This window comes from Chiloscyllium punctatum, chromosome 1, assembly GCF_047496795.1.
Source record: "Chiloscyllium punctatum isolate Juve2018m chromosome 1, sChiPun1.3, whole genome shotgun sequence".
NCBI classification, from domain to species: domain Eukaryota; kingdom Metazoa; phylum Chordata; class Chondrichthyes; order Orectolobiformes; family Hemiscylliidae; genus Chiloscyllium; species Chiloscyllium punctatum.
Window position 1 is genome coordinate 127,940,257 of NC_092739.1, and position 22,772 is coordinate 127,963,028.

At 38.7% G+C, this 22,772-nt stretch overlaps 1 protein-coding gene across 5 annotated transcripts in view; it reads right to left on the reverse strand.

Moving 5' to 3' along the window:
* The window catches only part of wdr7 (WD repeat domain 7), a 657,873-nt gene that overhangs the window by 538,826 nt on the left and 96,275 nt on the right, over nucleotides 1-22,772 (reverse strand). For all 5 annotated transcript variants that reach the window (XM_072573923.1, XM_072573951.1, XM_072573942.1 and 2 more), the window contains 3 exons: nucleotides 22,304-22,552; nucleotides 18,473-18,693; nucleotides 6,890-7,085 (listed from right to left, as the gene is read on the reverse strand). In XM_072573923.1, the coding sequence (XP_072430024.1) occupies nucleotides 6,890-7,085; nucleotides 18,473-18,693; nucleotides 22,304-22,552 (666 nt within the window). The remainder of the gene's footprint in view (nucleotides 1-6,889; nucleotides 7,086-18,472; nucleotides 18,694-22,303; nucleotides 22,553-22,772) is intronic.

Here is a 22,772-nt window from a genome sequence, read left to right on the forward strand (position 1 = left end):
AAGGAGCCTTGGTAAATTCCTGCAGTGCATCTTGTAGATAACACACACTGGTGCTGTCGTGTATTGAGTGATTGACTGATTGATTGAAAAGCTTTGTTTACCAGCAGTACAGGCAGATCATAGTAAGCAAGGATGTACAGATCAGAGATTGTAAAAAGACTTAGACAGAGACATACAGGTTACATTGCATAGGGCGTGCGCTTGGCAAGATTAACTTATCAAAAATCAGCATTATTTGAGGCTAGACAGTCCATTCATCAGTCTAATAATGATTGGGAAGAAGCTGTTCCTGAACTTGTTGGTGTGTGTGTTCAGGCTTCAGTATCTTCTGCCTGAGAAGATCTTCTGCCTAGGAGATCATTACCAGGGTGCAATGGGTCTTTGATGATGTTGACAGCCTTTCCACAGCAGCAAGCTTCTGGTGGCTTCTGTGATAGTCTGTGCACACCACTTTCTGTGTTTTCTTAGGTCCTGGGCAGAGCCATTGCAATACCAGGCCATTATGCAAGCAGACAGTATGCTTTCAATGGTGCATCTATAGAAGCTGGTTAGGGCCCTTATGGACATGCCAAATTTCCTGAGCGCCTGAGGAAGAAGAGGCGTCATTGTGCCTTCTCGACCGTCGCAACTGTGAGAGAAGTCAAGGACAGGTTGTTGTTTATCACTCTAAAGAATTTGATGCAGTCCACCCTCTCAACCTTCGTTGTGTTGATGTAGATGGGGGCATGTTATCCTCCTTCATTTCTCAAGTCAATCACCAGTTCTTTAGTTTTGCTGAAGTTGAGAGAGAGGTTGTTCTCATTGCATCATGTCACCAAGCCCTCTTTCTTCCCTCTGTATTTTGACTCGTCGTTGTCGTTATTAGATATCCGTTCTATTACGGTGGTATTGCCAGCGAATCAGTAGTTGGCATTCATTGGGAATTTGGCTACACAGCTATGAGTGTACAGGGAGTACAGCAGGGGGCTGAGGTCGCATACGTGGGGGGCTCCAGTGTTGAGTGTCGCTGTGGAGGAAGTGCAGTTACCTATCTTCACTGATCGCGATTTGTGTGGCAGAAAGGTGAGGATCCAGTTGCAGAGGACAGAGCCGAGACCTAGGCCACAGAATCTTGAGATCAGTTTAGAGGGGATAATGATGTTGAAGGCAGAGCTGTAGTCAATGAGCAGGAATCTGACGTAGGTATCCTTGTTGTCCAGATGTTCCAGGAATGAGTACAGGGCTCGGGATATGGCACCTGGTGTTACGTCAATTCTGCAATGAATGTCAGTGAATAAGGTGTAATCAAACAAACTGCTTTGTCCTGGAATGTGTCAAGCGTTTTGAAGGTTATTAGAGCTGAACCCATTCAGTCAAGTGAATGGGATTTCATCACACTCCTGACATGTACTTTAAAGTTGATGGACAGGCTTTGGGGAGTCAGGTGGTGAGTTACTTGCTGAATCTCCGGCTGGTTTTTTTTTTAAACAATGTATTTATATAGCTAGTTCAGTTCAATTTTGGTCAATGGTAATCTGCAAGAAATTCACAGTGGAGGATTACTAGTGAATGTCACAGGGCAATGGTTAGACTTTCTTTGACTGGAAACAGAATTTGTATGGCTCAAATGTTACTTGTCACGTGTCAGACCAATCCTAAATATTGTCCAGGTCTTGCCACATATGGAAATTGACTACTTCAGTATCTGGGAGTCACTAATGATTTTGACCATGACTGTACAATCACAGCTGACTTTCACGCTTCCGACCTTATGATGGAGGGAAGGTCATTGATGAAGTAGCTGTAGGTGTTTGGGCCTAGTGTACTACCCTGTGGAAGTCCTGCAGTGATGAAACAGAGTTGAGATGACAGACCATCAAAACCACAACCATCCTCCTTTGTGCCAAGTCATGATTCCATTCAGAGAGTCTTCCCCGATTCCCACTGAATTGAGTTATAGCTACACTCATCCAGGTAAGTGGGAAGTATTCCGTCACACTCCTGAATTGAGCCTTGGACAGGTCTGGGGAATAGAGGTGAATTCTATAACCCGCAAAATTTCCGGCATCTTAATTTAACAACTATTGTGTTGTTATTTATAGGTATTATTCCTTCAACTAATTTTCTCATTGACATGCTTTGGTAGGTTTTGGTGTTATCTGAAATCTGCACACCTATTGAGCTTAGATTTAAAATTTATGAATTATTTTAAGATATCCTGGCAAACTCTATTACTAGGATACTTAAGATTCCATCGACCCTCACCTGTGCTATTTGTGTAACATACTAATGTCATTCCTTTGTGAGACATAAATCATGATAGACAGTGTGTGACGCAACACTTAGTTGGATGTGTTTGAGGCTGATAGTCTGTGTCCAAGCAATAAGAGACACAGAAAGTTTTAATATGTTTCCGTAATCATGAATTTTTCCAAAGAATTATGAGCAAATATTACATAGACAGTTTGACGGTGTTGGAAGTAAAAAATAAGATGAAACAGCAAGAGTCATGATTTCTTGAATGACGAAAGTCCTCTGACTTGAGGGGCCAAGATTAAGAGAAAATGTAATAAAAGGACTCAAAAATATTGAAAAACATTAGAGAAGAACTGTTAACAGATAATTTTGCACACATTCAAGAAGAGCAACATTCCCTCTGAATACAAACATTCCCAGTCTCTCATCATTCAGAAAAGAATTGTTCTTTTGTTTTTCATATCTTCTTCATTATACGAAGCTATCTGGCCAAGTCTATGCTTACTAACACAAACTGTGTATATATCCTTTACCTTTGCTTCACTGCTTTCTTTTCTAACTTTGCATTATGAAACTTTGATACATCACACTCAGTCCCCTAAGTTATCATGTTATGCAAGTTCTTTATATCTTGTTTGACAATAGTGGTCAAGGAGGCATGTGGTATGCTTGCCTTCATTGGACGGGGTACTGAGTGTAAGAGCTGGCAAGTCATGTTACAATTGTACAAGACATTGGTTCAGCCGCATTTAGAATACTGCGTACAGTTCTGGTCGCCATATTCCAAGAGGATGTGGACGTTTTGGAGCGGGTGCAGATAAGATTTATGAGAATGTTGCCTGGTATGGAAGGTGCTAGCTATGAAGGGAGGTTGAGTAGGTTAGGTTTATTTTCATTTGAAAAAAGGAGATTGAGGGGGGGGGCCTGATTGAGGTTTACAAAATCATGAAGGGTATAGACAGGTGGAGAGAGACAAGCTTTTTCCCAGGGTGAAGGATTCAATAACGAGAGGTCATGCTTTCAAGGTGAGAGGTGGAAAGTTTAAGGGGAATACACACGGCAAGTACTTCACATGGAGGGTGGTCGGCGTTTGGAATACGTTGCCAGCAGAGATGGTAGAGACTGGCACTGTAGATTCATTTAAGACGAGTCTGGATAAATGCATGAGTAGGTGGGGAGCAGAGGGATACAGATGCTTAAGAATTGACCGACAGGTTTAGACAGTACATTTGGATCGGCTCAGGCTTGGAGGGCTGAAGGGCCTGTTCCTGGGCTGTAAATTTTCTTTGTTCTTTGATTTCAGCTAAATGACCAGCAAGCTACCTGTGGAGGTAATTTCTAAAATGTTTTGCTGACTAGAGTTTTACAATCTCGACAGAGAGAAAAAGAGTCGGTCATTCCTAGGAAGGAGGTTCACAATAGCAAATGTGCTGTCAGTCTCATCAGGAAGAAGACTCAATGAGAAAAAATTACCAAAATCACAAGGCTGAGGTGGTTTCAGAGAAAGATACAAAGAAGACATGAGTTTAGGGAACCCGTGTTAAATAACAAGTCACCTGAATTCACATTCAAGGGTGTCGCAATTAACTGAAGGATAATAACATGAGTTCAGCTTGGAGGTAATTGCTGAAAGGAAATGGACTGCAGCCATGTTTTAGTAAAGAGACAAGAATGATTCTATAGAACAGAATCCCTACAATGTGGAAACAGGCTCTTCGCCTAACAAGTCCACACCGACCTTCTGAAGAGTAACCCATCCAGAGCCATTCCCCTACCCTACATTTTATCCTGACTAATGCACCTAACCTACACAACCCTGAATACTATGGGCAATTTAGCATGGCCAACTTACCTCACTTGCACGTCTTTGAACTGTGGGAGGAAACCGAAGTGCCATGGGAAGACCCACACACACAAGAAGAATGTACAAACTCCACACAGACAGTCACCAGAGGCTCGAATCAAACCTGGGACCCTGGCACTGTGAGGCAGTTGTGCTAACCACTGTGCCACCATGCCGCCCAAAACAATTTCATTCTTCACTGTGGTTTGAAAGCCCTGTGTATTGAGTAAAACAGTGTGAATCTTGCTCTCTAAAGTTTGCAATGAAATCATTCCAATAGTGTAATATAGTTGTAATTTGTATTTTGTGTAACAAACTTTTATGTTCTTAAAACATTTTGTACATATGTTTAATAAAATATTTCATGATAAACAAAAAGGAAAAGAAAAACTTATGATCTATCAAGCAGGAATCGGATTTATTCAATATTACTATCATCTGGGTCATAGTTAATATGACTGAGGCCCATCTCCTGATCCTTGCAATATCCTTGGAAATACTTGTGCATGAAACACCGGTAATTAGAAAAGCTAATGAAATGATGGCTCTTATTTCAAGTGGGTTGGAGCATAACAGTAGGGAAGTATTACTGCAACTTTACAAGGTGCTGGTGAGAACACATTTGGAGTAATGTGTGAACACTTCTGGTCATTTTTTACTTCAGGAAAAATGTCATTTCATTGGGGGCACTAGGATGATCCCCAATATGCAGGAAATGACTTATGAGCAATGGCTAAATAGGTTGGGATTCAACTCATCAGAGAGTTTATAAGGCTGAGAAGTGATCTTATTGAAACATTAGGGCCTTGACAGGGTAAACGCTGAAAGGATGTTCCATCTGATGGGAGAGTCTAGGACCAAAGGGCACAGTCTCAGAATAAATGGCCGCAAACTTAAGACTGAGGCGAGGAGGACTTTCTTTTGTCAGAAGTTTGACAATCTTTGGAATTCCCTGCCACAAAGAGCTGTGGGGCAACAGTCCTCATATATATTTAAGGCTAAGATAATTAGATTCTGAATCAGTCAGGGAATCAAATGTTACAGAGAAAATGCAGACAAGTGGACATTAGGAATGTTGAATCAGCCACGATTGTAGTGAATGAGTAGCTGGCTTGAAGAGTAGAATTCCTGTTCCTATTTCTGATGGTTTTGGCCTGTAAATCAACCATTGCTCCTTTTATGTCTGTGCTTCATTTTCTGTAAATTAACCAATCTTCAATCCATACAATTCCCCCTTATCTCATGAATCCTAATTTGTGTGTTAACTTCTTGTATGGCAAGCTATAAAAGGTTTTTTTGAAAATCCTGTCACACTATGTCTTCTGATTCTCTCAGTTATATACAGCCATGCCAACTCCTCTGATTTCCACCAGAAATGTTTTTTTCTGAGAACACTCCGGCCTTCCACATGATCGCTAAGCAATTTTTGAAAACTGTCAATTAAGATAAGATTCAGAGCCTTTAGCTATCATTGAAAATAAAATGTATTAATGAATTCTCTGATCACTGCAAGTCCCAGCGTGAGCCAATTCACAAATTCAGATTTGTTAAGCATTGAATTTGTGGTAGTTCTGGCTCATCTATGTAACATTGTTGGATAGACAGCCTGAAAAAGAAGGAAACTGTGGAGATGAGAACAGTGAAAGAGCTGATAGAGCTATGTGCTCTGTTTATACTAATCTAACATAACTTCAGTTGTATGCATCTCATCACTTTGGAGCAATGTATATACTATTATGAGGAGGAGGACAGCAATGAACTTGCAGGTGCTCAATGTTAGACATGCACTTCCTGCATTGGAGCACAAAAGGGTGGAATCAGGGCACTCCTGTTTATTGAACAACAGACAAGAGGTCACTGTTAAGGGGAGGTGACGGCCTAGTGATCTCATCACTATGCTCTGAATTTCAAGACCCAGGGACTCTGGTTCAAATCCAGTCATGGCAGATGGTGGAATTTGAATTCAATATAAAAAGAATTTTGTCATTGAAAGGCTAATAACGACCATTGCGCCTTGTTGGAAAAAACCATCTCGTTCAGTAATGGGAAGGAAATCTGTTATCCTTGCCTATTTTGGCCTACAGGTGATTCCAGACTCTCAGCCATGTGGTTGAATGTCAAAGCCCTCTGGGCTATATGATTAGCAATAAAGAATAGCCAGGTCAGTGACATCCAAATCCCATGAATAAACAAATTGTTATAAGGAGCTCATGAAATTAAAAGATTGGATTGCATCATAAAATACCATTAGTGACTTACCATATAGAGTGTTTAGAGTTATGTAGAAACTGAACTGCTGGAAACTATATTACATGCACAGACAAAGCACGATAGATGAGCAAGTTAGTGCAAAAAAGGATGAAACCAGGTGACTACTAATCTCAATAATTTACCAAATACAGAGGAACCTCGATTACCCAAATACCAATTATCCGAAGGAGATCTCTAGGTCCTGATAGAAACATTACATCAAAGACGTGTTTCCAACAGTGATCGCATCTTTTGTTTACAGTGATTAATCAGGCACAGTCTCCAAATGACTGACTATCGCACACTTTACAGAGGGGTGTACCCTAAACAACCCCCCTCCTTCTAGCTAACAGAACTATACTTCAAACAAAAACCTAATAGTTCAAGATGTCAAATTTTCACATTATTTGAAGAAAAAAATGAAGCTTTACATCCATTATTTTGAAAAGTACAAGTAAATACAAATCATTGAGAATTTGAATTGTTCTTGTCTCACTTTTGACACAGTTGTTATACAACATTAGCAGCTATTTAAAACTGTACTGAGATAACTGTACTCACCAGTATCCATTTGCCAGACATAAACAGACCCGTCAGAACAACCAACCACTAGGTAATCATCAGAAGGTCTCCATTTGATGACTTGAATAGGAAATAAATGCCTTGATGCGAGCATTATGCACTTCTTGTCTCGAAGGCTGAGAAGACCCACCGAATGATCACTGGCAACTGAGCAGATACAGTACTGAACTCGAGACTACAACCAAAACCAAAAACAAAGAAAATATTTACTTTGTAACATTTGGCAGATATTTTAAATTGGAAACACATTCACTAAAAGAAATACTTTGTTACTTGCATAAATTACGCAATTTTAAATTAATTATATTATTATTACATAATGCCAACTAGAAATTGCCTATACGCTAATGAAATATACATAAAAATGACGAGGACAGGAAAAGATTCAATGGAGTATAATGAGATCTAATTTTAGAACAGCAACCGGCACACTGCTGGAAATGCAGAATATTCCACTGCTCTCTTGACATTTTCCAGTACTCACTAAATTGCCACTCATGAAAAAAACTGCTCCTTTTCAGAAACCCTGTTTCAGATTCCAATGTATGGGTGTTCAAGAAGGTACAAAGATATACAATTAGCCACCATTTAAAGGTCGCAGGTGTGTTTCTAAAAATGCAAAAATGAAATTAAGACTGGAGTTATGTTTTTTCGGAACTTCCTTAACAGGGGAAAAAAAAGATATAAAACCACCTATGGTGTCAATTGAAATATTTTACAGTGTCAAATTCCTGTATTGCAAGCTAGTAAACTTTTAAAATGAACTAAAAGAAGTTACTTTCCACCTCCAGTACCCTCCTGCTTACCACCAATTCTGGTGACCAAACCTCCCTGATCTCTCTGCTTACTGAAGATACCTCCTCTTCCCTGACATCCAACTTGCAGTCATTTCCTTCCCAACTCTCCTATGAAACCTCTCCCTGGCCCCGAACCTCTGACTTGCAGACTCTTCCCATGTAAGATGCACCTTCTTTCAAGCTTCCTGCTGCCTGACTCACCCTTTTACCATTTGCCTCTCCTGAACCTGGGTTCCCATTCAAGATCCAGATCTTATCCAATGCTGAAGCTTTTGGACTGTAAAAGTCCAAGTCTTGATGCTGCATAAATCATGACCTGGGGCTGTTATAGTTCATGGCCTCTAATTGTTCTCACTTGCCATTTCCCTTGCCTATGACTTCACCGTGTGAGAGTTCAGAGTCACAGCACTCAAACAGACCCTTTGGTCCAACTCATCTATGCCGACCTAGTTTCCCAGACTAAACTGAAGACAAAAAATGCTAGAGATCACAACATGTCTGATAGCACTATGGATGCTGTTGGAACACTGATTTCCAGCATTTGTTGTCTTCAGTACAGATTCCAGCATCTGCTGTAATTTGTTCCCAAACTAAACTAGTCCTAATCTCTGGGGACGAGTAGTAAAAGGCAGGGGGAACAGCTTTAACTGTCAATTAAAAAAAACATGGATTCTAGCAGCCGCAGCCCAGCACTTTTGTACTATCAGGGCTGCCTATATGTTCACAACCCTACAGCTATGGTAACAGACCAGACCTGGATTTTAAATAGAAACACCAATTCAGGAGGCAGTGATGAGAAGTTGAATCAGGGAGTAAGGGGTTCAATGAGGCAGTGAGTCTGAGGGAGTGAGAGATCACAGGTTGGAGGTCAGGCACATAGACAGGCCACAAATCAGAAGTCAGGCAGGGGGTGACATCACAAATCAAATATTGGGCGCAGGAAGAGGCCACAAGTCAGACATTGAATGGAGAGAGAGAGAGAGAGAGAGAGAGAGAGAGAGAGAGAGAGACTGACTGAGTGACAGCAAGGCAGAGAGTTAAAATGGAGATGTAACTCCTAATAGTGCCAAATAGGTCACATTGGAAAATATGATCAAACAAATCTTGTGACATGCAACAAGATTACAGGGCCCATTAACTTACCAACACCAAACAGATCAACATTAAACGGAGGCTTAATGCTGGAATGGTTTCAGGAATGAAGGATTTTGGAGAAGGTTCTCTTTAGAACAAAAGAGATAAAGGAAAGCCTTCACCGAAGTATAAAAACTGATGACAGATTTAGGTAAAATCGACTAAATAAAAGCTATTCCCATAAGTATATGGACCAGAGAACACAAGCGTTAGGTTTTTGAGGAAGAATTCATTTTAAACTTAGTAAGTGGTAATAACTTGGAAATGTGCTTCCTATAACCGTGGTATAATGACAAGGATGACATGTTGCTTCCAATATAGAAACACAAGATATAAAGACTTTGAGAGTCATCCACGCAAGTTCCCAATTATACACTAACCACAAAATGGGTGACATTTTGAGAACTGGATTACTATAAAACAGTAGCAACAAATGGTCTTTCAGGATCCATTACTTGGATACAACTAGTATAATTTCCAGCAAGGCACAAAATATCCAAGTTTAACAAAGGACACTAAGTATTGCATTGCATAAGTAATGCAAAGAAGCATCAAGAAACTGATACAGGAAGGGAGTACAGAATATGACAAATTAGCAAACAAGATAAAAATGGACTTTCAAATCTGTATCAGTCTAAAAAGGAAACATCTGACTAAGCCAACAGTAGGTCCTTTCCTCACAAAGTGCGAAAAAATTATAATGGGGAATAGAGAAATGGTACAGAATCTAATTTATTCATTTATGTTTGCTTTTGAAAGATGAAGTGTTTCACTTTGATTTCACAGTTGTCAGTTTCATTCATTTGCTGAAGGACTGCCGCCATTATAACAATATTTGAATTAGAGTTCTCTGGATTATTAGTCCAGGCTTTTTTCCCTAAATAATGAATTATACAAATTAGGAGTAGGAATAGACTGTTCAACACCTCGAAATCTGCCCTGCCATTTAACAAGATCATAGCTGATCTGATTATGACCTTAAATATGGTTCCATATACCCCTAATAATCATTCACCCTCTTGTTACCAATAATCTATGCACCTCTCTTCTACCACCTGTTCAAGACGACAGTAATCCAGGAACTAACTGAAGGCCCCATTACAGGTCAATGAGTTTCCAGAAATGTTTTTCAGTATGAATGTAGATGTATAAATTTATAATAGAAATGCCAGAGAAGACAAATTTAAATTAACGACTAAACTATTGTGACAAACAGGGTGAGAGAAGACGACGGTCACAACATACATTAGAGATATGTTTTATCCAGTTCTCAATGTAGACAATTATAGATACTAATCCATCCATTTCAGGGTGCTAATCCACTACCAGATTAGTTTTGAAAAATACTGAACCTACTTATTATAAAATAATTATTCAATAAAGAATGCAAAGCATATTGTGTTTAAAATAAGATATCCTTCTAAATAACTTAATAGACACATACTATAGAATCTCTACAGTATGGAAACAGGCCCTACGGCCCAACAGGTTCACACTGACCCTCCAAAGACTGACCCACACAAAACTCATTCTCCTATTGCTCTAAATTTACCCTCCTGACTAATGCACCTAACCTATACATCACTGAACACGATGGACAATTTAGCATAGCATAGCCTGTGCATCTTTGGATTGTGGAAGGAAACCAGAGAACCAGGAAGAAACCCATGCAGACAGGGGGAGAATGTGCAAACGTCACACACACAGACAGACAGCCACCTGAAGCTAGAATCAAGCCTGGGTCCCTGGTGCTGTGAGGCAGCAGTGCTAACAACTGAGCCACTGTGCCAATCACCATACTAGTTAGAGAAAACTTTCTCTTCAGAGAGCTGTACCAAAAAAATACTTTTGCCAAATAATTGCTAATTTGTGAAGAAGAAAAGGATAATGTTCCAGATGACTTTCTGCCTAGCATTTTAACACAGGTCAAGTGATATTGACAAATACAGGTAATTGTCAACAGACACGTGCAGTTGTCACTGGGCTATTTTCAGAAGTGGAGAAAGTGAGGACTGCAGATGCATTTTCAGCTATTTTCAGAAGTGGTTTGTTCAGGAGATGTCAACATAAAGCCTCCCCAAAGCTTTTGCGAGGAATAACTGTATTAGTTTTAACTCTCTCGTTGGATTCTGAGAATTACTTTAGAAGAAAATGGGTTAGTGACATCCTAACTGAACTCTAAACAGAATGGAATAACAACAACTCTGACAACCATAACAACTCTGGCAAACAATTTCAAACAGTTCTAAGGATGGCATACAGCGTCTAACAAAATGTCAGAAATCCCTTATAGTGACTGTTTAAAACCAAATTCATACTTCCTCAATATTTGAAATCAACCAATTTCCTCAAATTATTTAAATACAAGGCCTTAAATAAATTAATAATTGAGGTGTTGTCAAAGCTGCATGCCCATGTACTTTGTATGAATTATCCATGAAATCTAACTCTGCTATACCTCAAAAACACACTTACAGTAGAGTCCCATCACAATATCACAGTGGACTGATGATAACAAGTCCCAGACACTTGATACAGTTGGGTACAATTCTTTACTAAAGCAAATTATTTTCTTGTATTTTTCTTGGGAATAGTTTTTAAATGTTCAAAATTTAGCATAACCCACTTGCCTCAAAGTTGGATGTTCTAACATTTTTCCACGTAATTGAAGTTACAAAGTGCATTACCTAGACATAAAGATAGTCAAAAGCTCCTTGTCTTCACTTTAAAATTGCAAGTTACATCATTTGAAAAGAAGTCACATGCACAAGAAAACCCTCACTGCTGGTGCATTTGTGGATACTCAAGTGACATGGATCCCATCTCTGAAAGCTTGCCTTTGTACTTTTATGTAAAAATTGGGTATCTAGCTTTTTATAACCCTTTGATTGTAAGAGCCATACTCATTCGGGGAAGCAAAATCCCCATCGGCCAATCTAAATGGAAGGTTGGATCTAAAACCACTTTGAACAGTTATCCCTCGGGACAAGATCTCAGTCTAATCAAAGCAAATTTTTTAGTTAAAATACAAATTGTAACTTAGGAGTATGCAAAGCATAATAGGCAGTGACTTATTTATCTGCATGACCAAGATAATCTTGAATATGGCTAAAAATGTCTACTTTTGCACTGCCATAAACAACACTATCACAAGAATCTACATGACAAGGGTGAACTCTAGCTAAGTGAAAGAGATAAAAATGCTGCAGAAATCTGAAGTGCACATTCTCAAGGGAGGAATAAATGTCCATAAGAATCTTTTTAAAAAATTAATAAAAACTTTAGGACATACTATCCTTCACAGGCTCCAGGAGCAACAAGGCTTTTAAACATAAGACGGCTGATGTTCAATAAATGTTGCATAGAAAGTTGAACTGTACAATTTGATAATGTTTATAATAGCTTTAAATTAACAACTGCACACTTGATTTCCAGTGTAAACATATGCAAAGAAAAACTTTAAAATGTTTCAAGGTCTCAAATGGAAAAAGGTTAAAAAAAACGTTCAAGTGTCATAAAAATGAAAAGCCATCAAAAATACCACAACATTGCATCAAGTTAACAGTGTACCTGAGGGATTGGAATGAGTCTTAATGGACCAAGAGATAAAAATGATATGTTCACGTTGAGTGCTTGAAAAAAGGACATCGTTAAAAAGGAGGAATTATGAAATCAGGAAGGAAGATGCAAGGATCAGATAACTAGGGAGCATTCCATTGCTAAAAACAAATGATCCCAGCATTAGAGTGCATGGAGGAGAGGAAACGGACTATAGCAATGCAAAAATGTACATCGTGCATTTAATCAAAATATAAAAAGGCAATTACAGTCAATTAATAGTTATACAAATGTGCAGTTTTTTATAATGAAATAAATTCAGTATGAGCAGGTCACTGGTAATATATCCTGTAGCGAGTAACTCATCTCCAGACTCTTCAAGCCTGCCCACTAACCACAAAGCAAAAATCAAAAATGTGATATCATCTAGAAAAAAGAAGTCTTCTTAATTGGCACCACAAACATAAACAATAACTCAGGTCACTACTGATGGCCAGTAGTGTGTATTTTTGACAAGACAGACCGCAGAAATTCACTAAGGCTGGTTAGATAGCACCTTCTAAAAATACAACCACTATCATCTCAAAGGACAAGGGTAGTCAATGCATGAGAACATCATGACTTGCAAGTTCCCCTCACTGCATTCACCATCCTGATCCTCATGCAGTTACTGTGCTGACATTTGCCACAAACCTTTGGTAGAATGGACACGTTTCTAAAGCCTGATGATTTGCAATTTGGTTATGGAATGACGAGCTGTACCACTGCTTTAATCACTCTTAACCCACTGCATCTTTCATATAGGTCACTTTGGCCTTAGCAAACCCGGTCTTTGAGAGATTAGGTTCCAGGTCAGATGATACTGTTTTCTGACAGGGGACTTCCAGTTGCTTCAAGTGCATGTCCCAGGTGTCACTGTACACTGGGAGGTTATTGAAGTGAATTATACTATTGGAAAAACCTTAGCATGTATAATTGAAGCACATGAGGTTGGGGACAGTGTATTGAAGTGGATAACGAACTGGTTAGCACACATGAAATAATATAAAAACTTGAGAACTAGGAGCAGGAATAGGCAATTGAGCCTGATCCACCATTTAATCCAATTATGGCTGATCTCATCTCAGCGTTAACTCCACTTTTCTGTCCATTCTTCATAAACCTTCAACCAATTCCCAATTAAAAAGTGGTGATCTCTTCCTCAAATTTATGTCCCGGCATCTACCAGACTTTAGGATAGCCAATTCCTCAAATAGATGACCCTTTAAGAGAGGTATTTCATCCTCCTCTCTGCTTTAAATCTGTTAACTCTTATCCTAAATCTCTGGCCTCCTGTTCTAGACTGCCCCACATGGGAAACATTCTCCTTACATATAGTGTGTCAATCCCCTTTAGCATCTTGTATATTTCAAATAAATGTGTTCTCATCCTTTTAAATTCTAGCAAGTATAGGCCTTAACAGTTCAATCTCTCTTAATAAGACAAACCACTCATCTCTGCAATCAATCGAGTGATTCTCCTCTGAACTGCCTCAATACCATATTCTGCACTCTGACCTGCTAACTGATGCACTCTGCATGGTACGATCTGTCTGTAGTGTATGCTAAACAACGCTTTTCGCTCTATTTTGTACCTCTGACAGTAATTCAAATCAAATCAAAAAAATTCCATCCTCAAGTAAGGGGACTAAAATTGTATGCAATATTGCAGATGCAATCTCACTGATGCCTTGCACAGATACAGCAACACTTCCCTACTTTTATAGTCTATTCATTCAGCAATAAACACCAAACTTCCATTTGTCTTCCTTATTTTCTCATGTACCTGAATATTCCATACCTATGACACCCAGAACCCTATGCACGGAAGCATTCTTAAGTATCTCTTCATTTAGACAATATGTTGCCTTTCTGTTTCTCTGACCAAAACAGACTACCTCTCACTTCTCTACATTAAACTTCCTGTGCCAAATTTTTTGGCCATTCATCTAACTTACCCATAATCATTTACATATTTCTTATCTTTTTGTTGCAATGTACTTTCCCACCTACTTCAATGTCATTTGCAACTCTGGCTCAACTGAAAAGCATGAATAAATGGATCTTTTTTCAAGTAATAGGCGGTGAGTAGTTGGGCACCACAGGAACCAGTGCTTGGACCCCATATATTCACCAAATATGTTAACGACTTAGATGAGGTAATTAAATGGGATATTTCCCAGGGTGCAGACAATACAATGCTGGGTGGGAGGATGAACTGTAAGGAGGACGCAGAGAGGCGAATATGATTTGGACAAGTTGAGTGAGTCAACAAATTCATGGTAGATAAAGTATAACATGAATAAATATGAGATTACCCAAAGCAAGATGACAGATTATTGTCTGAAGACAACTGATTGAAAAAGGAGACCTGGGCATCCTTGTACATGAGTTGCTAAAACTAAGCATGCAGGTGCAGCATGTGCTGACCTTCATAGCAACATGATTCAAGAAATGGATCAGGGATGTTTTGCTGCAGTTGTAGAGAGGTTTGGTGAGACCACATTTGGAGTCTTCTGTGCAGTCTGGTTTCCTTATGTGAGGAAGGATGTTATTGTTATGGAAGGAATGCAGTAGTGATCCCTGGATGGTGGGACTGACATATGACGAGAGGTTGAATCAATTAGGATTATATTCGCCAAATTTCAAAAGAAGGAGTGTGAGATCTCATAGAAATCTGTGAAATTCCAAAAGGACTAGACAGGGTAAATGCAGGAAGGATGCTCCTAATGACCAGAAGCCTCCAGAATCAGGATGTACAGATATGCAGGTGATTTAGGGCTGAGATGAGGAGAAATTTGAACCTATGAAATTCTCTGCCACAGAAAGAAGCTGAGGTCAAAACATTGAACATTTTCTAAAAGATAGATATTATTCTTACAGCTAAAGGGATCAAAGGGTATGTGGAGAATATGGCAACAAGGTACTGAGTCGGATGATCAGCCATGATTGCATTAAATGACAGAAGTTTCAAAGAGCCAAATCAGCTATGCCATTTTCATTATTTCTACGTTTCTCACTAGCAGGCTCATTAATCCATGAACCATGGCTGAAACACTTGCAGGTCCAAATGGTATTGCAAATGGGTTGCCTCCAGTCACTGTATTAACTTTTCAGTCGTCAATGCAGAATCTTGTAGAGCCACCTGACATAGGCCTGAGAAAAACTGGGGAGCTCCAGCTGCTGGAACTAGGCTCTTGTCAGTTGGTGCTCCAGCGTGTTGCTAATCACGTCCTGAGCTTGGTCCAGCTTTTCTGAGCCTAGTCCATAAGAATATTCTCTTTTGAGATGGGCCTCTCCCATATCCACATCATGTAGAACTTGCTGAGCTAGTCTCTGTTTAGTTCCTTAAATGTGGTGATCAGACTCATTAAATCCCCTCATCATTCTGTACCTAGGTCAGCAAATAAGGAGTCTCAGTTTGGTAGTGTCTCTATTGCTTACCTGGACAGAAGAGGTTTCTATGTGGACCTTACTCACCTCTCCTTCCACTTCATCCCCGCTGATAACCTTGTTCTCGAGGACAGTGGCAATGGGAGAGACATTACTTTCTTGTTTCATTCTTGGCAATATATTGCTATATCATGATGATGTTGTCATAAGAAAGGAGACATTGTAAAAGGTTTTCACTGTTCTTCTACAATGGAACACAGGTGACAACTATACTCTATCTGATATATATATTCTACATGACGCAGCCTTTGCTGATTATCTGGGATCTAACTTGATAAGTCATATGCCCAAGCTTCTTGGCTACTCTATATGCACCATTGGACTGAATTAGACTGAAGAGTTCCTTATTTAAATTTAATAACAACAATCTATTCAATCTGTTGTGCCATCAGGATGATGTCTCAACCAACACAATCAATGGACCAATCTAGACTTGAGAAATGAGTGTAATTTCTCTGGACGTAGTTGTCTCTAAGATGTGATACTGGGAAACAGGTTGGTAGCTTGGTTTGATGATTGCATAAAGATCTTTTCAACTGTAATACCTTAGTTTTCTTGTTTAAATATTATTAATTTGTCTTCTGCAGTCTTGTGTGAAAAATGCTTCAGTAACTAACCACCACCTTGATTAACTATATAATTTTAAAACATAGGTCATTCTGTTATAATGCATGTTTCATCAACACGAATTCGCTGCAACATGAATGACGAATTAGGGACACTGTTTCTAAAGCGCAAACTTTTCAAACGTGAATTGGCTGTAACTCGATTACAGCGTCAACATTTTGAGTGTTGTTTCTATAACACAGGGTTGCACAAGAACTCAAACATCGTGTTTCAGAAGAACTGTCTGTATGATCAATCAAAGCAGATTTCATTCGGGGATTGGACATGTCCCATTTTACATCAGTTGGGATTATAACAGGAATTCGCAACCTAAATTATTTGTCTTGTAATCATTCCTTCTGGAAAATGTTTTGATATGAGCCTCAAAGCTAATCTTCACTTATTGTATTCCTTGTTCGATTTTCAACAAAGTTATATCAGAACCTATCATTTTCCAGCTTCTCCTAAAACTGCAATTCTCAAAAATTAAAAATACATCAGCTTTCCGCAAAGTCTTCAGAGTTAGATTGTTTTATTTGTATCATGGCATTTGAAGCTGTATTCATAATTGCAATCTGAACAGATCACTGAATCATTCCCTAACTTGAACTCACTGTTTTGATAAAAAGACCATAAGACATTGAAGCAGAATTTAGGCTATTCAGCCCATCGAATCTTCAATCATGGCTGATAAGTTTCTCAACTCCATTCTCCTACTTTGTCCTCATAATCCCTGATCCCCTTGACAAGAACCTAAGTCTGTCTTAAATATACTCAATGACCTGGCCTCCACTGCCTTCTGTGGCAATGAATTCCACAGACTGACCAGTCTCTAGCTGAAGAAGTTTGTCCTTATCACTGTTCTAAGGAGTCTTCCCTTTACTCTAAGGCTGTGCCCTCAGGTCCTTGTCTTGTCTAACAATGGAACCATCCTCTCAATGTCCTCTCTGTCCAGGTCATTAAGTATTCTGTAAGTTTCAATTAGATTCCCTCTCATCCTGAAATATTGACTCTGCTTTCTGTCCACAGATGCTGCCAGACATGCTGAGTTTCTCCAACAATTTCTGTTTTTGTTTTACATTGACATTTCCAGATTAGAAACAAAAAAAATCTGTCTGAACTGTTATGCACTCCAGGTGACCCTTCATCTCTAAACCTCTAACAAATGCTTGCTGCTTCTCATTATCTTTTCACCATTTTCTCAGGTTCATCTTAAATTCTTGCATTTTAATGTTACTGACTAGCAGCTTTCCAGGAATGTTTACACCAGTTTCTCAATGCAAACAACTGTTTCCTTCTGAATCTATTCTGTGCTTTTCAACTAACTTTAAAATCAAAACATTTTCTATTCACAATCATCATCTTTATTCCTTTTGATATTTCTTAGCAATACGAAGCCACCTGCTCAACATTTATTCATTTCTCTTTCCAAAAACACATCAGGTGACTCTCTAATCCAGTTACACTGTCCACTTTGATAGGGAATGAGATTTTGTATATGTTTGTGAAATAAAATCTAAATATCATATTCAATTCTAATCGCTTGAGAGTTGAAAATTCATCATTTTGAAAAATTACGTTGAGATAATCTAAATAATCACCGTCTACACATTTTACCTGGTCAAAAGAAACTTATGTGAATATGAAACTGAAACACAAAAAGTAAAGTTTAAAGTTTCATAAGAATACCCCTATGGACTGTCCTCAAAAAATATTCTTTCAAAGAGTGTTGTAAAGTTTAAAGTTTCATAAGAATACCCCTATGGACTGTCCTCAAAAAATATTCTTTCAAAGAGTGTTAACTCGAACTTTAACCTAGAGGAAAAAAATTTAAAATGTTGAACTGCAAAAAATTTGTGTTACATGAAAATAGAGATCTTGGCACAACATATAGTATCGTAAGTACAATCACTTGTCAAAGTATTAAGAGTAAAAACATTAAAACCTGGATTTCAATATTACCAGAATGAACTTACACTACAATTTTCAGGTGGTACGACCAGTTGGGTGATTTCTCCACCATGGATGCAGAAGATATGTTTCATTTCACCCGAATTGATATCCCAGATGATTACAGAGAAATCTACTCCACCTGACACCAAGTAACGTTGATCATAGCGAGCTGAGACTTGGTGTGGGTACAACAGGCATGTCACTTTGCTTCGGTGTCCACGAAGAGTTCGATGAGGAGGCCAGCCTGATGAAAGACAAAGAACAAAAATGTTCAAAATCATTTACAAATTTATGCAAAGTCAGAAGTGGTGATTACAGATCTTATAATGAATGATACTGTGTTTATCTCTATGTCCCTGGAATTGGGAAGTTTGAAGATGGAACAACTTCAGGCGTATATAAAAAAAAGTTGGGTATTTTGAAAAGCATTAAGATAGACAAGTCCCTGGGACTGGATGGGATCTATCCCAGACTGCTAAGGGAGACAAGGGAGGAAAATTCCTGGGATTTCATACAAAATCTTTATGTCCTCTTTCGTCACAGGAGAAGTCCCAAAGGACTGCAGAATAGCCAATGTTGTTCCTTTGCTTAAGAGGAGAGTCAGGGATAAACCAGGAAATTTCAGACAAGTGAGCTTTCAGTCAGTAGTAGGGAAATTACTGTAGAAGGTTCTTATGGATAGGATTTACTCATACTTCCAAAAATATGGACTTATCAGCAATTGGCAACATGGCTTTGTGCAGGGGAAGACACGTCTCACAAGCTTGAGGTTTTTTTGAGGAAGTGGCAAAGATGATTGATGAGGCAGGGCTTGTGGGTGTTCTCTATATGGACTTAGCAAAGTTTTTGGCAAGGTCCCTCATGATTGGCTGACAGAGAGGATGAAGTCACACGGGGTCTATGGTGAGCTGGTAAGATGAATATTGAACTGGCTTGGTGATAGAAGACAAGAAAGTGGTGAAAGGATGTTTTTCTGACTGGAGATCTGTGAGCAGTGGTGTTCTGCAGGGGTCAATGCTGGGATCCCTGTAGTTTGTAAGATATATAAATGATTTAGATGAGAATGTAGATGGTCTGATTACTAAGTTTGCAGATGACACAAAAATTGGGGGGTTGCAGAAAGTGAGGACAATTGCCAGAGGATACAGTACGATATAGATGGGCAGGAGAAATGGCAGATACAATTTAGCCTGGATATGTACGAGGTGATGCATTTTGAAAGGTCTAATGCAAGAGGGAAGTAAAAGTATTAACCTATGGAGGGATCTAGATGTACAGGTTCACAATTCTCTGAAAATAACAACATGTGGATAAGATGGTCAAGAAGGTACATGGCATGTTTGCCTTCATTAGTCAGGGCAAAGGATTTAAAATTGGCAAGTCATATTACATCTGCATAGAACTTTAGTTAGGCCACATTTGAATATTGCGTACAGTTCTGGTTGCCACACTACCATGAGAATGTGGAGGCTTTGGAGAAGTTACAGCAAAGGTTTGCCAGGATGTTGCCTGGTTTAGACAGTATTAGTTATGAGGACACATTAGCTGTTCGACAAACTTGATCTGTTTTCAGCGGGCAACCGAATAGAAGTTTACAAAATTATGAGAGGCATGGACAGAATGAACACTTGGAGTCTTTCTCACAGGGTAGAAATGCCAATTACTAGAGGACACAGCTTTAAGGCAAAAGTGGGGGGAAAGTTTAAAGGAGATGTGAAACATATTTTTTAAACATATAGTGTACTAAGTACCTGGAATGCGCTGACAGAAGTGGTGGTAAAAGTAGATACAATAGCAGTGTTTAAGAGGCACCTTGACAGAGACATGAATAGGCAGGGAACAGAGGCTTTTAGTTTTGCAAAGCGCCATGCACTTGTGCAATTTGGTGGGCCAAAGGGCCTGTTCCTGTGTAGTGTAGTTTGCTCTTTGCTCGGTGCCTTTGGCATTAATGGTGTAGTTGAGATAGTAACTGATCAGATCAACAGTTGAAAAATAATCACAGCTATCAGAAGATCAAAGTAAGGAAACTGCAAGATTGTAAGCGAGTGAACAACTTTTTCTATTACTAAATACAAAAGAAGGCAAAAGTAGAAAGGAGTTGATTGCGAGTGTTGGAACAGAGTTATCAGAAATGGCCTTCTTTGTGACACGAAACAAAGTGGGTCGAGATAATGGGAAATAGGTAGATATGTTAATCAAAATGGTAGCCATAATTATGGGTCAGAGAAATTGTGTCGAGAAAGAGGTTGAGTATAGACCAGTAAGAAGTGATTTCAGAGAGGTGACTGCAAAGATAGCTAAGGTGAAGATTGAAATTGCTAAGAGGAACAGATTATAAAAAGCTGAGGGACAACATCTCAGTGAGAAATTCAGTCTGAGACTTAAATTGGGCAGCAGACACCTTTAACGGAGACAAGCAAAAAAAGTGGTGCAGAGAAAATGAGGATAAATGATATTGTGATTTGATGACATGGGTCACACAATGACCTACGCAGAGCTGTGGAGAAGAAAAAGGTTGGGTGTGAAGTTTAGGGGCAAAGCATCCCCATAGATTAGTCAAGTCTTTGTTAATACAATTAATCAATTTAAAAATTAATGGATGGCTCTAATTTTACTTGGTAATGAATATGCATTCTGGGTAGAAACACAAAAGGGAAATGCAAGACTGTTGATGTGCAGTAATTGACAACTTAAAACCTATGCCAACAAACTTGATTGAAGTTGATGACAGAAAAGCATGGGGACACAGTAGTTCCACATATTTCAATAGACCTCTCAGGGAACGCCAAGAGAGAAAATTCAAAATTAAGGAGAATTTAAACCTGCCATGACTGCAGAAAAATGTGACAGCTTTGATAAGAATATCAGACCAAGTACCTAAAAGCAAATTGTAAAACTGCTCTCTTTCACACTGAATGAATACACAGAACAGTAGTGCTAGGAGATGCACATATTAAACAACATTACTTACCAGTACATGATATACAGTAATCACATCATGCTTCTCACATAAATGGATCTTGAGCAAGGTGCTTTCTAAATGTAATTCCAGAACTACTGAGTGCTTCACATAGTCTAAAGAGCTAATCTATTTTACAAAAAGCCTGTTCATGAACAACGTACTCCCCCACCCACCTGCAGCTTGATCTTATCCTTTCCCCTCCCATTTATACAATACTAATTGCGTTTTCAAACACAAAAGAGAGAAATTTTATTTCACTTTCCTTCAGATAACAATATCCTGCATAATCTCGGGAGAAATGCAGTTCTGTTGAGTACGTGAACAATCTTTCATCCAGCTTTTTTAATGAATTTGCAACAACGTAGTGATTTTACAAAAATGGAAATTATTCCTATATTAATTCCTGTGAATAAATGGTTAAAAAATTCTAATGTGACATACATCTAGCAAAGGATTGTGTAGGTTCTATCCAATGATCAATATAGTACAAATAGAGAGATTATGTCCCCCTAATATTAACTATACCAAAGCCAACTCAATAATGGCTGAAGTCGATTGCCAAAGGATAACACAGCTCTCAAATTTAAATATTTATTTAAATGCACACTATCACTGTAACTTACACTTTTAAAGAATGTCTGTATTTTAGAAGTGTAGAAAGGCGATCAGATTCAACAAATCAGAACATAATTAGGCACATATAATACTTTTCCCGAAATATTTTTTTCTAAATTTATTGTTGTTTACATTCAACAGTTTCTAAATGATTAGTACTAAAGAATTCAGGCACCTCTGATAAAGTATACAATAAAAGCAAATCTAATAATGTCTCATTTAAGAGATGGCATTTTAGCATAAAATTCAAGCTACAATACAAACGATATTTTGTTACCTCGTCTTAGCATGTGTTCTCCTTGCAGTAGCTGTACGATAGCAGTCTGAGTGGCTGGCACAATAACAATACTGCCATCTTCACGTCCACATACCAGACGCCCATGAGAGGGAATGTAAACACTAGCTGTCACCTTCAAAGGCTCTTCACTGCCAGGAAGTGTGCTCAGCTGGTCTATAATTCCAGCAGGCCTTGGAACAAGGCGATCAAATGTATCTTGTAAGCATGCGGAAGTGGTGACTTTCAACTCTGTGAAGACAATTTGAAATTCAAAATATTATACATCAGGCACAGTAAGTTTGATTTCCAGATAGGAGATGTTTGTTTTAAAGTTTTAAATAGCTACATTTTTTCATTACAACAAATTCATATAAAATAATCTACATATCTTGAATAGATAAAAACAAAGCAGTCATGAAAATCCATGTTTCTCTCCATAGATGCTGCTAGATTTTGATTATTTCCAGAA